At 42.5% G+C, this 13,872-nt stretch overlaps 1 protein-coding gene across 1 annotated transcript in view; it reads left to right on the forward strand.

Annotated features, from left to right (window-relative positions):
• The window catches only part of SLC25A20 (solute carrier family 25 member 20), a 95,966-nt gene extending 88,418 nt beyond the window's left edge, over nt 1-7,548 (forward strand). The window contains exons 6-10 of the mRNA XM_077129396.1: nt 4,140-4,257; nt 4,997-5,069; nt 5,386-5,495; nt 6,224-6,348; nt 6,718-7,548. Of these exons, the coding sequence (XP_076985511.1) occupies nt 4,140-4,257; nt 4,997-5,069; nt 5,386-5,495; nt 6,224-6,348; nt 6,718-6,780 (489 nt within the window). The 3' untranslated portion in view covers nt 6,781-7,548. The remainder of the gene's footprint in view (nt 1-4,139; nt 4,258-4,996; nt 5,070-5,385; nt 5,496-6,223; nt 6,349-6,717) is intronic.
• Nucleotides 7,549-13,872: the final 6,324 nt, after the last annotated feature.

Here is a 13,872-nt window from a genome sequence, read left to right on the forward strand (position 1 = left end):
GGTTCCAACAGCTTTCCTCCTGGTGACTTCTTTCTGCATCTCCAAAGGTCTAGACTGAGCTGCGAGTGCTGAGATTAGGAATGCCGAGCTGCTTAGGCTGTGCTACCTTGTGCTCTCTCATTTAAGCACCAGCCAGTTAAGTCAGAGGTCATTCATTGCAGCAGGCACGCCTCCTAACTGACTGCAGATGTAATTAGCAACAGATGAGGTTCATGTACCATTGGCTCAAGTCCACAGCAACAGAACTAGGTGCCTTCACCTGGCCAAGTTGACAACTGAATATATAATCAGTAATTCACAATGTCACCACATAGTTGCATATTCATCATCATGATCATTTCTTAGAACATTTGCATCTATTCAGAAAAAGAAATAAAAAGAAAACAGACAAAAACCCATATATACCATACCCCCACCCCTCCCCCTCACTGATCATCAGCATTTCACTCTAAATTTATTTTAACATTTTTTCCCCCTATTATTCATCTTTATTCCATGCGTTTTACTCATCTGTTGATAAGGTAGATAAAAGGAGCATCAGATACAAGGTTTTCACAATCACAGTCACATTGTGAAAGCTAAATCACTATACAATCATCTTCAAGAAACATGGCTACTGGAACCCAGCTCTACATTTTCAGGCAGTTTCCTCCAGCCTCTCCATTACATCTTGACTAGCAAGGTAATATCTACTTAATGCGTAACAACAACCTCCAGGAGAACCTCTCAACTCTGCTTGGAATCTCTCAGTCATTGACACTTGATTTTGTCTCATTTCACTCTTCCCCCTTTTGATCGAGAAGGTTTTCTCAATCCCTTGATGCTGAGTCTCAGCTCATTCTAGAATTTCTGTCCCATATTGCCAGGAAGGTCCACACCCCTGGGAGTCATGTCCCACATAGACAGGGGGAAGGTGGTGAGTTTGCTTGTTGTGTTGGCTGGAGAGAGAGGCCACATCTGAGCAACAAAAGAGGTTCTCTTGGGGGCGACTCTTAGGCCTAATTTTAAATAGGCTTAGCCTATCCTTTGTGGGGTTAAGTTTCATATGAACAAACCCCAAGACTGGGGGCTCAGCCTATAGCTTTGGTTGTCCACACTGCTTGTGAGAATATCTTTGATCCATTTTGAGTTAATTTTTGTATAGGGTCTGAGATATGGATCCTCTTTCATTCTTTTGCATGTATCCAGTTCTCTAGGCACCATTTATTGAAGAGACTGTTCTGTCCCAGGTGAGCTGACTTGACTGCCTTAACAAAGATCAACTGCTCATAGATGAGAGGGTTCTTTTTTTAAAATCATTTTCTTTCTATTTAGAGAACTTCCTATAGCCATTTTTTTTTTATTGTATAGTATAACATATATACAAAGCAAAGAAAGAAAGAAAAAAGTAAGTTTTCAAAGTACTCTTCAACAAGTAGTTACAGGACAGATCCCAGAGTCTGTTATGGGCTAGCATATGATCCACTTATATTTTACCTTCTAGCTGTTCCAGAACATAGGAGGGCAGAGGGCTTAAATACTTTTTTTATCATCACAATTGACTTTTTTTTCCTTCTTTTTTTTGTGTGAAAAATAACATATATACAAAAAAGCTATAAATTTCAAAGCACAGCACCACAGTTAGTTGTAGAACATATTTCAGAGTTTGACATGGGTTACAATTTCACAATTTTAGGTTTTTACTTCTAGCTGCCCTTTAGCCAATTTTTTATGGTTGGTCTGCTGGTGACAAATTCTCTTATTTTTCCTTCATCTGGTAATATGTGATTTTCCCTCTATAACTGAAGGGTATGTTCTCTGGTTATAGAATTCGGGTTGACACTTTTTTTCAACGCTTGAAAAATACTGTGCCACCTTTGCCTTCCCTGATTTCTGCTGACATTGTAATTTTTTTTTCCTGTAGGTAGACTGTCATGTTTTCTTTGGTTGCTGTTACAGTTCTTTCTGTCTTTAGTTTTCAGACGTTCAATTATAATATATCTTGGCATGGATTTCTTTGAGTTTATCCTGTTTGGGGTTTTCTTAGCTTCTTGAATCTGTAGTTGACATTCCTGCCAAATTTGGGAAGTTTCCAGACCTACTCTTTTTTTTCCTCTCCTGAGGCTCTGATGACAGAAATATAAGTTTTTTTTTTGTTATAGTCCCACAGGTCATTTCATTCTATTTTCTCTTTGTTCAGATTGGGTAATTTCTATTATTATCTTTTCCAGTTCATTGATTTTTTTTTTCCCTCTTTCCCACCTATTCTGATGCTGAGCCCATCCACTGAGGTTTTAATTTTGGTTGCACTTTTTAGTTCTAAAACTTTCATTTGGTTCTTATTTATATATTCTATTTCTTTACTTTGGTTTTCTGTATTTTCATTTGTTTCATGTAGTTTCTTGTTAAAGGATTTTTATCATGACTCCTTCAAAATCCTTGTCAGATAATTCTAATATCTTTGTCACCTCATCATTAGTATCTATTGGTTGCTTTTTCTTTCAATTTGAGATCTTTCTAGTTCTTGGTATGACAAATAGTTTTCATTTGCAACCTGGGCTGTTTTTGTATTATACTATGAGGTTCTGGATCTCATTTAAATCTTCTCTTTTAACTTGCTTTCTCTGACCACTCTGACAGGGAAAGAGAGGGATGCCACCTCATTATTGCCAGGTGGTCTAGGTTCCCAGCTTGACCTCTGTTGATGTGGCTCTGGTTAGCAGCTGGCAAGGATGAAAGTTGATAACTCCTTATGTGGCTTTCTCTGATAACACAATGGGGCAGTGTTGGGACACTTCATTAGAGCCTCAAGAGAGTGAAAGTCTAGACTTCCCATTTGGTCTTTGCTGGCATGGGCCGGGGTGGAGCCACAGTTTTTTCTGTGGTGTTTGGCTGGAGTCGGGCAGTTATTGTCTAAAAAGTTTTCTTTCTTACTAGACTGCCCTTTCTAGTAAAGGCAGAGAGAGTAGATTTTTGTTGGGAGTTTTTTTTTTTTCCAGTCTGTGTTCATTGGTATTTTGGGGTTGTCAGCTTCTTCAGCTCCAAGTTTGAGATATTTGAGGTAAAAAGAAAACCCAGGGAATTCTCTAGCCAGTCTACCTTTGTCTCTACCTTTGTACATGACAGGAGGAAAAGGGAATAGGCTGCATCTGTGGCCACACTGCCTTTTCCACCAGGGATGCCCCAGTCCCCCACCCCCACCCCTGCTTATGCACTGGAACCCATCCTCTCTTGCCCATCCACAGACTTTGCTTCAATAAATCTTCCCATTTCTGTCCTACGGTATTCTTTTTTTTTTCTCTTACCAGATCATTCCCATCAGCAATAAAAGCACAAAAATGCTTGTATTTTTTCCATCTTAAAAACTCAAACTTCTCTCCATCCTATTTTCCACATCAATTTCTGTCCCTCATGTTGTTGCTTCACTTTGCATTAGAACTCTTTGAAAAAGTTATTTTTATACTCGCAGTCCCCAGATTCTCTGATAAACCCATTCCAGTCTGGCTTTTACTTTACAACTCCAACAAAGGTACTTTTACCAAAGTCATCAGGGGCCTTTAAACTGTTAGACCAGAAGTCAGCCCTCAATCTTCATCTTCCCTCATCCATCAGCAGAATTTGACTCAGCTGATCCCCTCCCTTCTTGAAGCACTGTTTTCACCTGGCTTCTAGGTCCCTACACTCCGTTGGTCTTTTCCTCCTAACTGTTCCTTCTCTTTTTCTGAATGCAGTTTCCTATTCATCTTTTCTTAATCAAGCTTCATGACCAGCTATGGCTTGGAATGGAGTTGGTGCTCAATGGTTATTTGTGGAAGGAAAGAATGGATGACAGACAGAAGTGTTTGTCTCCTTCTTTCTAGATAGCTCTATTGGGAATGCTCTTGTATTTGGGAGATTTTGTCAACTTCTTTTCCAACTCTTCTGTTATTTTTTCTAGTCAGTAATTTTATATATTCTTTGATATTTTCACCTAGCTTTATTTCATATTGATTTCTCCAATATCACGCACTCCAAATACTACTGATTTGACACTGAAGTCTTTCATTGATCTAATGTATAATGACCACTTCCATACTTGCTGTATAATCTCCCATAACCTACTAGGTCTGTTGACTTTGATGTAGTTATTTCAGACTTTATGACTCTCTCCTCCCTCTCAGATTCAGGTTTCTTCAGGAGAAACCAAGTACACTGGTGCCTTGGACTGTGCAAAGAAGCTATACCTGGAGTCTGGGATCCGAGGCATCTACAAAGGGACTGTCCTCACCCTCATGCGGGGTAACCTTTAAGGCCCTCCACCTGGGAAGTCATCTGAGGAGGGTCTGCCACAGAGAGTCTTGCCTGGATCTCCAGTTCAGCTTTGGCACCATCTATGCCACAGCTCTGACAAGGCCAGCAGTGTGTGTCCTGGTATTAGTCAGCCTTGCCCTTGGCTATCATGGACACAAATGAAGACATTGGTGGGGGTTGGGTTGGGCAGAGCCATCCATCCTTGGGGAGTGCTGGCCTGCAGATCCTCAGGGATGGAAGCCTTGACAGTGGCAGTTGGATAAGAACAGCAAGCAGGTAGAAGTCATAACTGGAGGGGAAAGTGGGAAGAAAGAGTGACTTAGGAACAATGGGGCTCTCCTTGGTTTTGGGAAGTGTGTTCTTCTGGAGTGATGGTGGGAGAGATGGAGATGGTGGTACACAGCCCCACCTTTGTCCTGAAATGGCAGCTTGGAGGCAGGCCACAGGCACTAGCTGTGGTTATATATACTTGGAGTGGGCGTGGTGACAGGACCCACTTAAAGGGGACTTCAAAGATGAAATGATGCCATATGGGTATTGACTCACTCACACCATTCCTTAGCCTAGAGCAACAACTGATACAAGTGACTATTGCAAACAAAATGGGCTGCTGAGGAGCTTCTCAGGAAATCTTAAAGGGTCCAGTGCCATGTTTGGCTCTTCTAAATTCAGGATATCTCTGGGGATTTTTATCCTTTAATTTTTATCTCTTTCTTGCCATTATCAGATGTTCCAGCCAGTGGGATGTATTTCATGACCTATGAGTGGCTGAAAAACATCTTCACTCCAGAGGGAAAAAGGTGAGTAGAAATGAAAAACTTAGAGGCCAACTTTCCTGTCATGGGTGGGTTGTCCTCTCCTTTGGGTAAGTCTGAAGGAGAGGTGGACATGCTTGTGGCTCCAGGTCTCCTTTCCTCTTGCAACTGCTGAGGTTCAGCTAACACCATAACTGTGCCTCACTGAATGGAGCAAGTATGTGAAACAGGCATATGAAACCTTCCAGGGAGTGGCAACTGGAGACTTCTTCCCTTCAGCCCGTTTCTGCCCTGTCACAAGAAGGGTGGTCTGAATGCCAGTCCCACACCTTTGACCAAGGTTGTTGTGGTTGTTCTGCAGTGTTAATGAGCTCAGCGCACCTCGGATCCTGGTGGCTGGAGGTATCGCAGGGATATTCAACTGGGTTGTGGCGATCCCTCCAGATGTGCTCAAGTCTCGCTTCCAGACTGGTGAGTGGTAGGTAGGGGAATGAATGGGCTCAGATTGAGTCCTAGCACTGGCTGCCCCTAGAGTGTAGCATTCTAAGACCCTGAGGGATACTCACTCTCTACAGAACCCGGTAATTGTCTGTTCCACATTCTTCCTTGCAGTCCTTTGGCTTATAGGAACCCTAGACTCATTTTTTTTTTTTCTTTTAAAAAATATTTTTATTAAGAAATCTTCACACACATACAGTCCATACATGGTGTACAATCAATGGCTCACAATATCATCACATAGTTGTGTATACATCACCATGATCATTTTTTTGAACATTTGTATCTCTCCAGCAAAAGAAATAAAAAAGAAAAAGCTCATATATACCATACCCCTTACTCCTCCCTCTCATTGTCCACTCCTAGACTCATTTTTATGTAAACCCAAAATAAGCCAGCTAAAGTCAAAACCACTTTCCTCTCCTGCAAGAGCAGAAGGGCAGTTTCATTCTTCATACCTCATTGCTGTTTCATTCTTCACCCCTCTTCTCTACACCTTCAGAACCAGTAATCCAGGCATTTGTGCCTCTTTGTCCCAAGGTGAACTGTGTTCTCTGTAGGCTAGCTTGGGATGACCTGCATGCAAGGTGCCCTCTCTGTGGCCCTGCAGGAAGACTTGGCCACAAGCTTGTCCCCATGTAGGTCACCACATCAGGTCAGGAAACTTCCTGAAGGCTTAACATTTGGGTTCTGCCCCACAGCCCCTCCTGGGAAATATCCTAACGGTTTCAGAGATGTGCTAAGGGAGCTGATCCGGGATGAAGGAATCACATCCTTATATAAAGGGTTCAATGCAGTGATGATCCGAGCCTTCCCAGCCAATGCGGTGAGTGTTTGGCAGGGACTCTGTTTCTCTTTGGGGGTCCAGAGCAGACAGCAGGTGGGCTATCTTTTGCTTACTCCTGGGATTGGATCGGGGAGTCAGGCTTTCCAAAATCCTACCCTCAGCCAGAAGCTCCTTACCTGCTCCCTTTCCTGGAGCTATGCGGGAGATTTACCTTTGAGATTCTCTTAGGTGAGGGATTTGATTTCCTGACCTGGTCATTAAGATATGCATTTTCTTCCCCTCTTAGGAATAAAGCATACCTTGCTTCCTTACTCTGGGTTGGGAACAGAGTAGGGAGGGCCAAAGCATGGAACAGAGTCTCTGTGTAGTAACACTACTGATGGCTTATCTGTTCCAACCCCTTCTCAGGCCTGTTTCCTTGGCTTTGAAGTTGCCATGAAGTTCCTTGATTGGGTCACTTCCAACTTCTGAGGTTGAAGGCTGCTTGAGGCTTCTGGATGCTGGAAGCTGATGCTGAGGAGGAGCAGTGGGCAGGACTGGGAGGTCCCACAGGGTGAGGGGAGGGGAAATAGTGGGATTGGAGCTCTGTGTGGACTTGGTGAGACTGTTGCCTTAATGATGTTCTCTGCCTTGGATAACTTGGTGTGCCATTTTGAAACTTGAATTCACTTTTGTCCATTTAAGGGATCTGAAGAGGATTTGGAGATGGAAGTAAAACTTCTAGATCAGACACCACCTGTGGCCAGAGAGCTGCCCACAGGTTGAACGCTGGTCCTACTATACCCAAAATATTCCTTGCTAAAGAGGAATTTCAGCCTCTCACTGTAGGTACTCTGCATGTTTTCAACCAGAAAATGGGGCCCTTTTTGATTCCTAGCCAAGAGCATCCATCTGATTCCAAAGATATCATCGAATGCTGAGCTACACATAGGGATGTGGACTTGAAGTCCATGTCTGTCTGTCTGTCTGTGTGGACTAAGCATATGTGCTGAGGGGCAGATAGCCTGTTAACATTTGGGTTTTGATTTTTTTTATGTGTGCAAATAATCAAGAGATAAAACTCGGGAGTAGGTGGATAACTTGCCCTTCTGCACAGTGAGGACAGTTTTGAATAGAAAGCCCTAGCCTGCTGGGGTGAGTGGAAAAGCCCAGGGTGTAGAAAGGCTCTTCCTGCATACTCTCCTCTCATGAGAGCATCCTATTTGAATAGAAAATAATAAATATTATTTCTGAATTTTGCATTGTGTGATTATTTTTTCTTTCAATTCTGGGCCATTTCAACAGGCAGTCTGTGGCCTTGGTGGAGGCTGTCGGAGATTCCAGATTCCGTTCTTAGCAGCTTCAGGCAGGGGCTTCACCAGGAGAAGAGGAGGAAGTGCTACATGGTCCAGCTTTCCCTGGCTGCCCTCGTCCCTGCTGCTGGAGGGAGAGTGGGCAAGATGGTACAATTGATTGCTAGCTATTCCCACAGCCCCAGAGCAGGCCTAGCATGCAGGCCTCCCATGAGGCCCAGCCTGTCACCTTTCCCTTTATTCCTTCCCCTCTCTGCTCGGCCATATAGGTGTGTGAGCCATCAGATGGAGAGAAGGTTGTTTAAAAAAAGAGCAAAAATAATCCTGGGTTGTTCATATGGGCTTCAGAGCAAGTAATTTGACATCTCTAGCCTGACTTTACTAATCCAGTCAATCAGTATTGATGTCCAGGTACACCCAGAGGTGAAGAAGTTGACATGTAGAGTAACAAGTTAGGCTATCTTCATCTGGTGGAGGGGAGAGCTGTTGAGGCTGCCAAGCTGGGTGTGCTGGTTTGAAAGGATGTATGGACCCTAGAAAAGGCATGTTTTAATCAACATCCCATTTCATAAAGGCAGAATAATCCCTATTCAATACTATATATTTGAAACTGTGATCAGATCATCTCCCTGGAGATGTGATTTAATCAAGAGTGGTTGTTAAGATGGATTAAGTGATCACATGTCTCCACCCATTTGGGTGGGTCTTGATAAGTTTCTGGAGTTCTATAAAAGAGGAAACATTTTGGAGAATGAAAGCGATTCAGAGAGAGCAGAACAACATAGCCATGAGAAGCAGAGTCCACCAGCCAGCGGCCTTTGGAGATAAAGAAGGAAAATGGCTCCCAGGGAGCTTCATGAAACAGGAAGCCAGGAGAAGAAGCTAGCAGATGACGCCGTGTTTGCCATGTGCTCTTCCAGATGAGAGAGGAACCCTGACCGTGTTCACTATGTGCCTTTCCAGATGAGAGAGAAACCCTTACTGTGTTCCCCATGTGCCCTTCCACTTGAGAGAGAAACCCTGAATATCATCGGCCTTCTTGAACCAAGGTATCTTTCCCTGGATGCCTTTGATTGGACATTACTATAGACTTGTTTTAATTGGACATTTTCTCGGCCTTGAAAGTGTAGACTAGCAACTCATTAAATTCCTCTTTTTAAAAGCCATTCCATTTCTGGTATATTGGATTCCGGCAGCTAGCAAACTAGAACACTGGGCTTCTCTGGCATTGTCCCCCATCTGGCTAGCACATCATGTCTGATTGTAAATACACAGAGACTTGTAATCTTTGGTGTTACCACTATCACTCTGTGTGAATGGGTGAGAGGGGCAAGGACTTACCCCCAACTGGGAGTTTGGGGTATGGCCAACCTGGCAGGAAGCTGAAGATCTGAGTGTTTTAAAACGGAAGGAGGCTTTATTCTTGGGAAGCTATTTCAGGATGACCAGATGAGAAACATGGCCAAGTAGAAAATGACATTCTTTTAAAGATGAAAATTATGTGCCTTCTGCTGGGAAAGGTTAATTCATTGTGAAATATGCCCCCCTTTCATGCTGGAGGTGTCTTTGTTTAACCTCTCACTGATTTGGAGATACCCACATATGTATCTCCTGAAGCTTTTCTTGGCACTTTCCAGTTCTTTAGACTGTCCTGAAATCTCAGCTTTTGCCCAGAGCTCCTGTGAGTACATTTGCGTTCGAGCCAAATACCGACCTATTTTTTAATTTTTTAATCTTTTTTTTAAATACTTACAAACTTAGTTATTTGGCACGTTGATTTCCTTCACTCATCTAAGGTTTTGTATTTTCTTGGATTTGCATTGACGGTCCCCTTTTGGACTTGGTTTGTCAGTAATTCCCCTTCTACTTGAGGATCTGTTAAAAGCTAGGCAGATAAGCAGTTTCCCAGACTGCACTTTCCACTTGTTTCTAGCAGGTGGTACTCTTGAGACACTTCTACCCCTCAGGCTTGTCTCTCCCCTACTGCAGCAGCAGGCTGAGCTGGGTGGAAACCCAAAGTAATTCCAGTCAGGGCCTCTGGTCTTGCTGCACGCTGAGAGCTGCCAATACTGGAGCCGGGGTGTGAGCAGTATGCGCCTCAGCAGAGACTCTGCTTCTGGGCCCAATGGGTCTAGTGGCTCTCAGGCTTCTGCTTGGGATGACTTGGGCTGTGGGACTGGGTATTTCTCACCCACAGCTAAACCATATATACCTGGCAGCTGGTTCTGGCATGAAGTGGGGTGGCTGGTCGCCATGGGCAATTGGACACACTTCCTTGTTCCTCATGGGAGGTCCCAGCTATGGAACATGTACACAGGGAGATCTCCCAAGGAAGCTGTGGGGGTGGCTTGGAGTGGAGTGGAAGGATGGTCCACTCCTTTGGACCCACACTTCCCTAAGTACTGCTGCCTGCCGCAGGTAGGATCATGGCCAAACACACTCAACCTTTTCTCTCCATTTCAATTTATCCACTTTTTTTTGCCTGGGAACCTCCCTATGTAGTGTAGAAGACCTTTTCTGATCCCTTGCACCCTGGAACTACAGTCCTGTTTGTTTTCTGTCCCTTCTGTTGTTGTTCCACAGAGCAGGGGTACTCAGCCTCTCCTATTCCACCATCTTCCTAGAAGTCCTCCCTTATTCATTTATCTTTTTATCTATCTATCAATCTAATTTCTGAATAGTTGAATGTAGGCTATATACATTATCGTCCTTGAACACTTACTACCGTCATGTACATTTCCTAAGAATAAGGATATTCACTTATAATCTTAAGTGTAGTTATCAAGTTCAAGAAATTTAAAATTAACAGTGTATATTCAATTTTTTCCTAAGTCTCAATAATATCCTTTAGAATCTTTTCTCCTACTTTGCTAGATCCCATGCTAGAACCCATCCAGGACCATCCATTGCATTTAATCATCTTTGTGTTTTTTAGTTTTTCTTTTTTTGTCTATTGTGGCAACATACAACATAAATTTTTCAATCTCAACCACTCCTAAGCATACAATTCAGTGGGATTAATCACATTCACAATACTGCAGTACCCTCACCAGCTTCCATTACTAAAGTTGTCCCATCTTCCTAGGTACCCTACACCTATTTAGCATTTCATATGGTCCCTGGCTCCCTGTCCATGGCAACCCGTACTCTAAATTTCTGTCTCTATGAGTTTGCATATTCTCCAATATTTTATTTGTAGTTATCATGGGGCTTAAATTTAACATCCTAAATCTATAACAATCTCATTTGCTTTGATACCAACATAACTTCAATAGTATATAGAAATTGTGTTCCCCTCATCCTCCCACCTTTATGTAGTTCTTGTCACAAATTACATGTTTATACATTGAGTCCCATACCAGTGATTTATTATTACATTTCATGCATTTGCCATTTAGATACTACCTGAAGTAAACAGTGGCATTACAAGTCAAAAATACAGTATTGGCATTTATATTTACTCATGTTGTTACCCTCACCGGAGATCTTTATTCCTCCACACAACTTCAATCTATTGTCTATTGTCCTTTCCTTTCAACCTGCAGAACTCTTTTTTAGCATCTCTTGTAGGGCTGCTTTAGTGATTACAAACTCCCTCAGCTTTTGTTTTTATCTGGGAATGTCTTAATCTCTCCCTCATTTAAAAAAAAAACATTTATTTTGAAATGCTTAAATTACAGGACAGTTATAAAAACAGTAAGACCCCCATACAGAGAATTCTACCTCCCATACCAGATACACCAATTTTAACATTTGCCACATTTCCTGTATCATTCTGTCTGTCCCTGGCCTTCACCTGGCCAGGCTGACAACTGAATCAAACTACCACAGTGTCCTACAGATTCTTCAGGCTCTGTTCACTTTTCTCATTGTCTTTTCTCTTTTCCTCAGCCTGGATGACTTCAGTTGTCTTATCTTCAAGTTGTCTGGTTCTTTCTTTTGTCATTTCCCATTGTTGAACTCCTCTAGGAAATTTTTAATTTCTATTACTGTGCTCTTCAACTCTGTTTGGTTCCTTTTCATAATTTCCACCTCTCTGTTGATATTCTGTGTTCATCTATCATTTTCTTGATTTCCTTTAGTTCTCTGTCTATGCTTTCCTTTAGCTCTTTGAACATATTTAGGACCCCTTTTAAAAAGTCTTTGTCTGGTATGTCCCAGGTCTAGTCCTCCTCATTGATGGTTTCTAGTGCTTTAAACTTCGACTTTACCTGGGCCATCACTTCTTGTATCTTTGTATGTTTTGTGACTTTTTGTTGAAACCTGGACATTTTGATATTTTGAAACCTGGAATTTAAGACTCTAGGGTGTCTGTTCCTTAAGGTTTGTATCCAGTTAGAATTAAGACAGAGCTTTCCTTGAATGCCAGGAGCTAACAACATAAGCAAAGAAAGAAAACAATTTTCTCAGTCTTTGCAGATTGAACTGTGCTCTTTTTCAGGGTTTCTCTTTCCTGTCAGTTTTGAGAATAGCTCCAGGCCAAAGTGTAGGGGCTTCTCTGATCCTTTCTGTGCCTTTATCTTACCTTGGGCATGAGCATGTAGCTCCTGATATTCCCCTTTGTGGTTTCAAGTATTCTTTCTTCCCTAGGAAACGGTTTCCTCATGGTCCTTAGCACTGCAATGGATGTCCTACAGCGAGCAACCCCTTGCCCCAGGCAGAATTATTTGACTGCTTTCTCCACAGTTGTCTGTAAATGCTCTGTGAGCTGCCTTATACAGGCAGGACAAGTTCTGGGACAGTGGTCCCTCCAGCCACCACCAGACAGACTGCGCTAGACATGTATGTTCCCAATATATGCCCAAGGATGCCTCTGGAATTAGGTCTAGGGATCTGCACTGGGAGAGTGGGCTGGCTCTGCACCCAGCCTGTGAGAGGTGGGGGAGGGGGCAGCCATGGTGTCCAGTGATCCTACCACCTTTAAGTCACTTTTTTCTTGATTGGGTGCTTGCTCTGTTACTGCAGTCCTTCAACTGTTTTCTGAAGCTTTGAGAAAGATACTTCTGCCAGTTCTTGCATCTCTGGGGGGTGGGGTGAGGGGGATAGAGCCATGAAGCATCTCACTTTGCCATCCAGGTGAGAGCCTCAGAATCACTTTTAGTTTTTACTTCTGCATTAATTTGTCCTTTGAAACAGCTTCCATTCTAAAGTGGATTGTTTTGGTTCCTTGATGTTAGTGACGGTAGATTCTTTCATGCCTTTGGGTGTCACTTTCCAAACAGGAAAGTCCCTGGAGGCACATTTGTGAAGGGAGCAGAGCAGATGGTAACCCTCTCCTGGCTTGCACTTTCTTTTTATGGTGCACTTTGAAATGCCACCTGTTCTTGATATAGCTCTTCTTTCCTCTTTGGGAACAAGATGAGTTGTAGTGGAAGTTGGGGCCCTATCCAACAATTTCTCTGTCACAGAGCGCCTTGAGTTGAAGCCAGATGGTGATTGTTAAAACAACCAACCGATGATAACAGCTTCACCCAGGAACAGGGAAGGGTAAAACTGGGGCAAGGGTAAGGGCCAAGGGCAGATTGTTTCAATAGCAGCCTGTTAGGAGAATAGTAGCACCAATTTTCCTGTAAGTTTGTATCATCTCTACCCCACATTTCTTTCCCTACAGTCTTTAAGGTTAGAACTCCCTACAGACAGAACACCTTTTCTGATTTCCTTAGGGGGTCCTTATCTCTCCTGATCATTCTCATGTACCTCAACATCTAATGGATGGAGTTTTTTTTTTTTTTTAACTTTTTTATTGTATAATATATCTTAAATACAAATCAAAGGGGAAAAAAAGCAATAGTTTTCAAAGCACTATTCAACAAGTAGCTACAGGACAGATCCCAGGGTTTGTCATGGGCTGCCATACCATCTCAGGTTCTTCCTTCTAGCTGCTCCAATTAATAGGAGGCTAGAAGGAATAAATATTTTCTTATCATCACAATCGACTTTCATTTTTCTTTTTTTGAGAAAAATTGTACAAAAAAGCAATAAATTTCAAAGCACAGTACCACAATTTTTTGGTAGAACAGGTTTCAGATTTTGGTATGGGTTACAATTCCACAATTTTAGGTTTTTACTTCTAGCTGCTCTAACATACTGGAGACTAAAAGAAATATCAATTTAATGATTCAGCAATTATACTCATTTGTTAAACCCTACCTTCTCTGTATAACTCCACTATCACTTTTGATCTTTCCATTCCACTCTTTAGGGGTATTGGGGCTATGGCCATTCTAAAGGGGTTGTCAGTAATATGGGGTAGGGAGATGGAACTCGCTGA

Source organism: Tamandua tetradactyla, chromosome 15, assembly GCF_023851605.1.
Source record: "Tamandua tetradactyla isolate mTamTet1 chromosome 15, mTamTet1.pri, whole genome shotgun sequence".
Classification (NCBI taxonomy): Eukaryota; Metazoa; Chordata; class Mammalia; order Pilosa; family Myrmecophagidae; genus Tamandua; species Tamandua tetradactyla.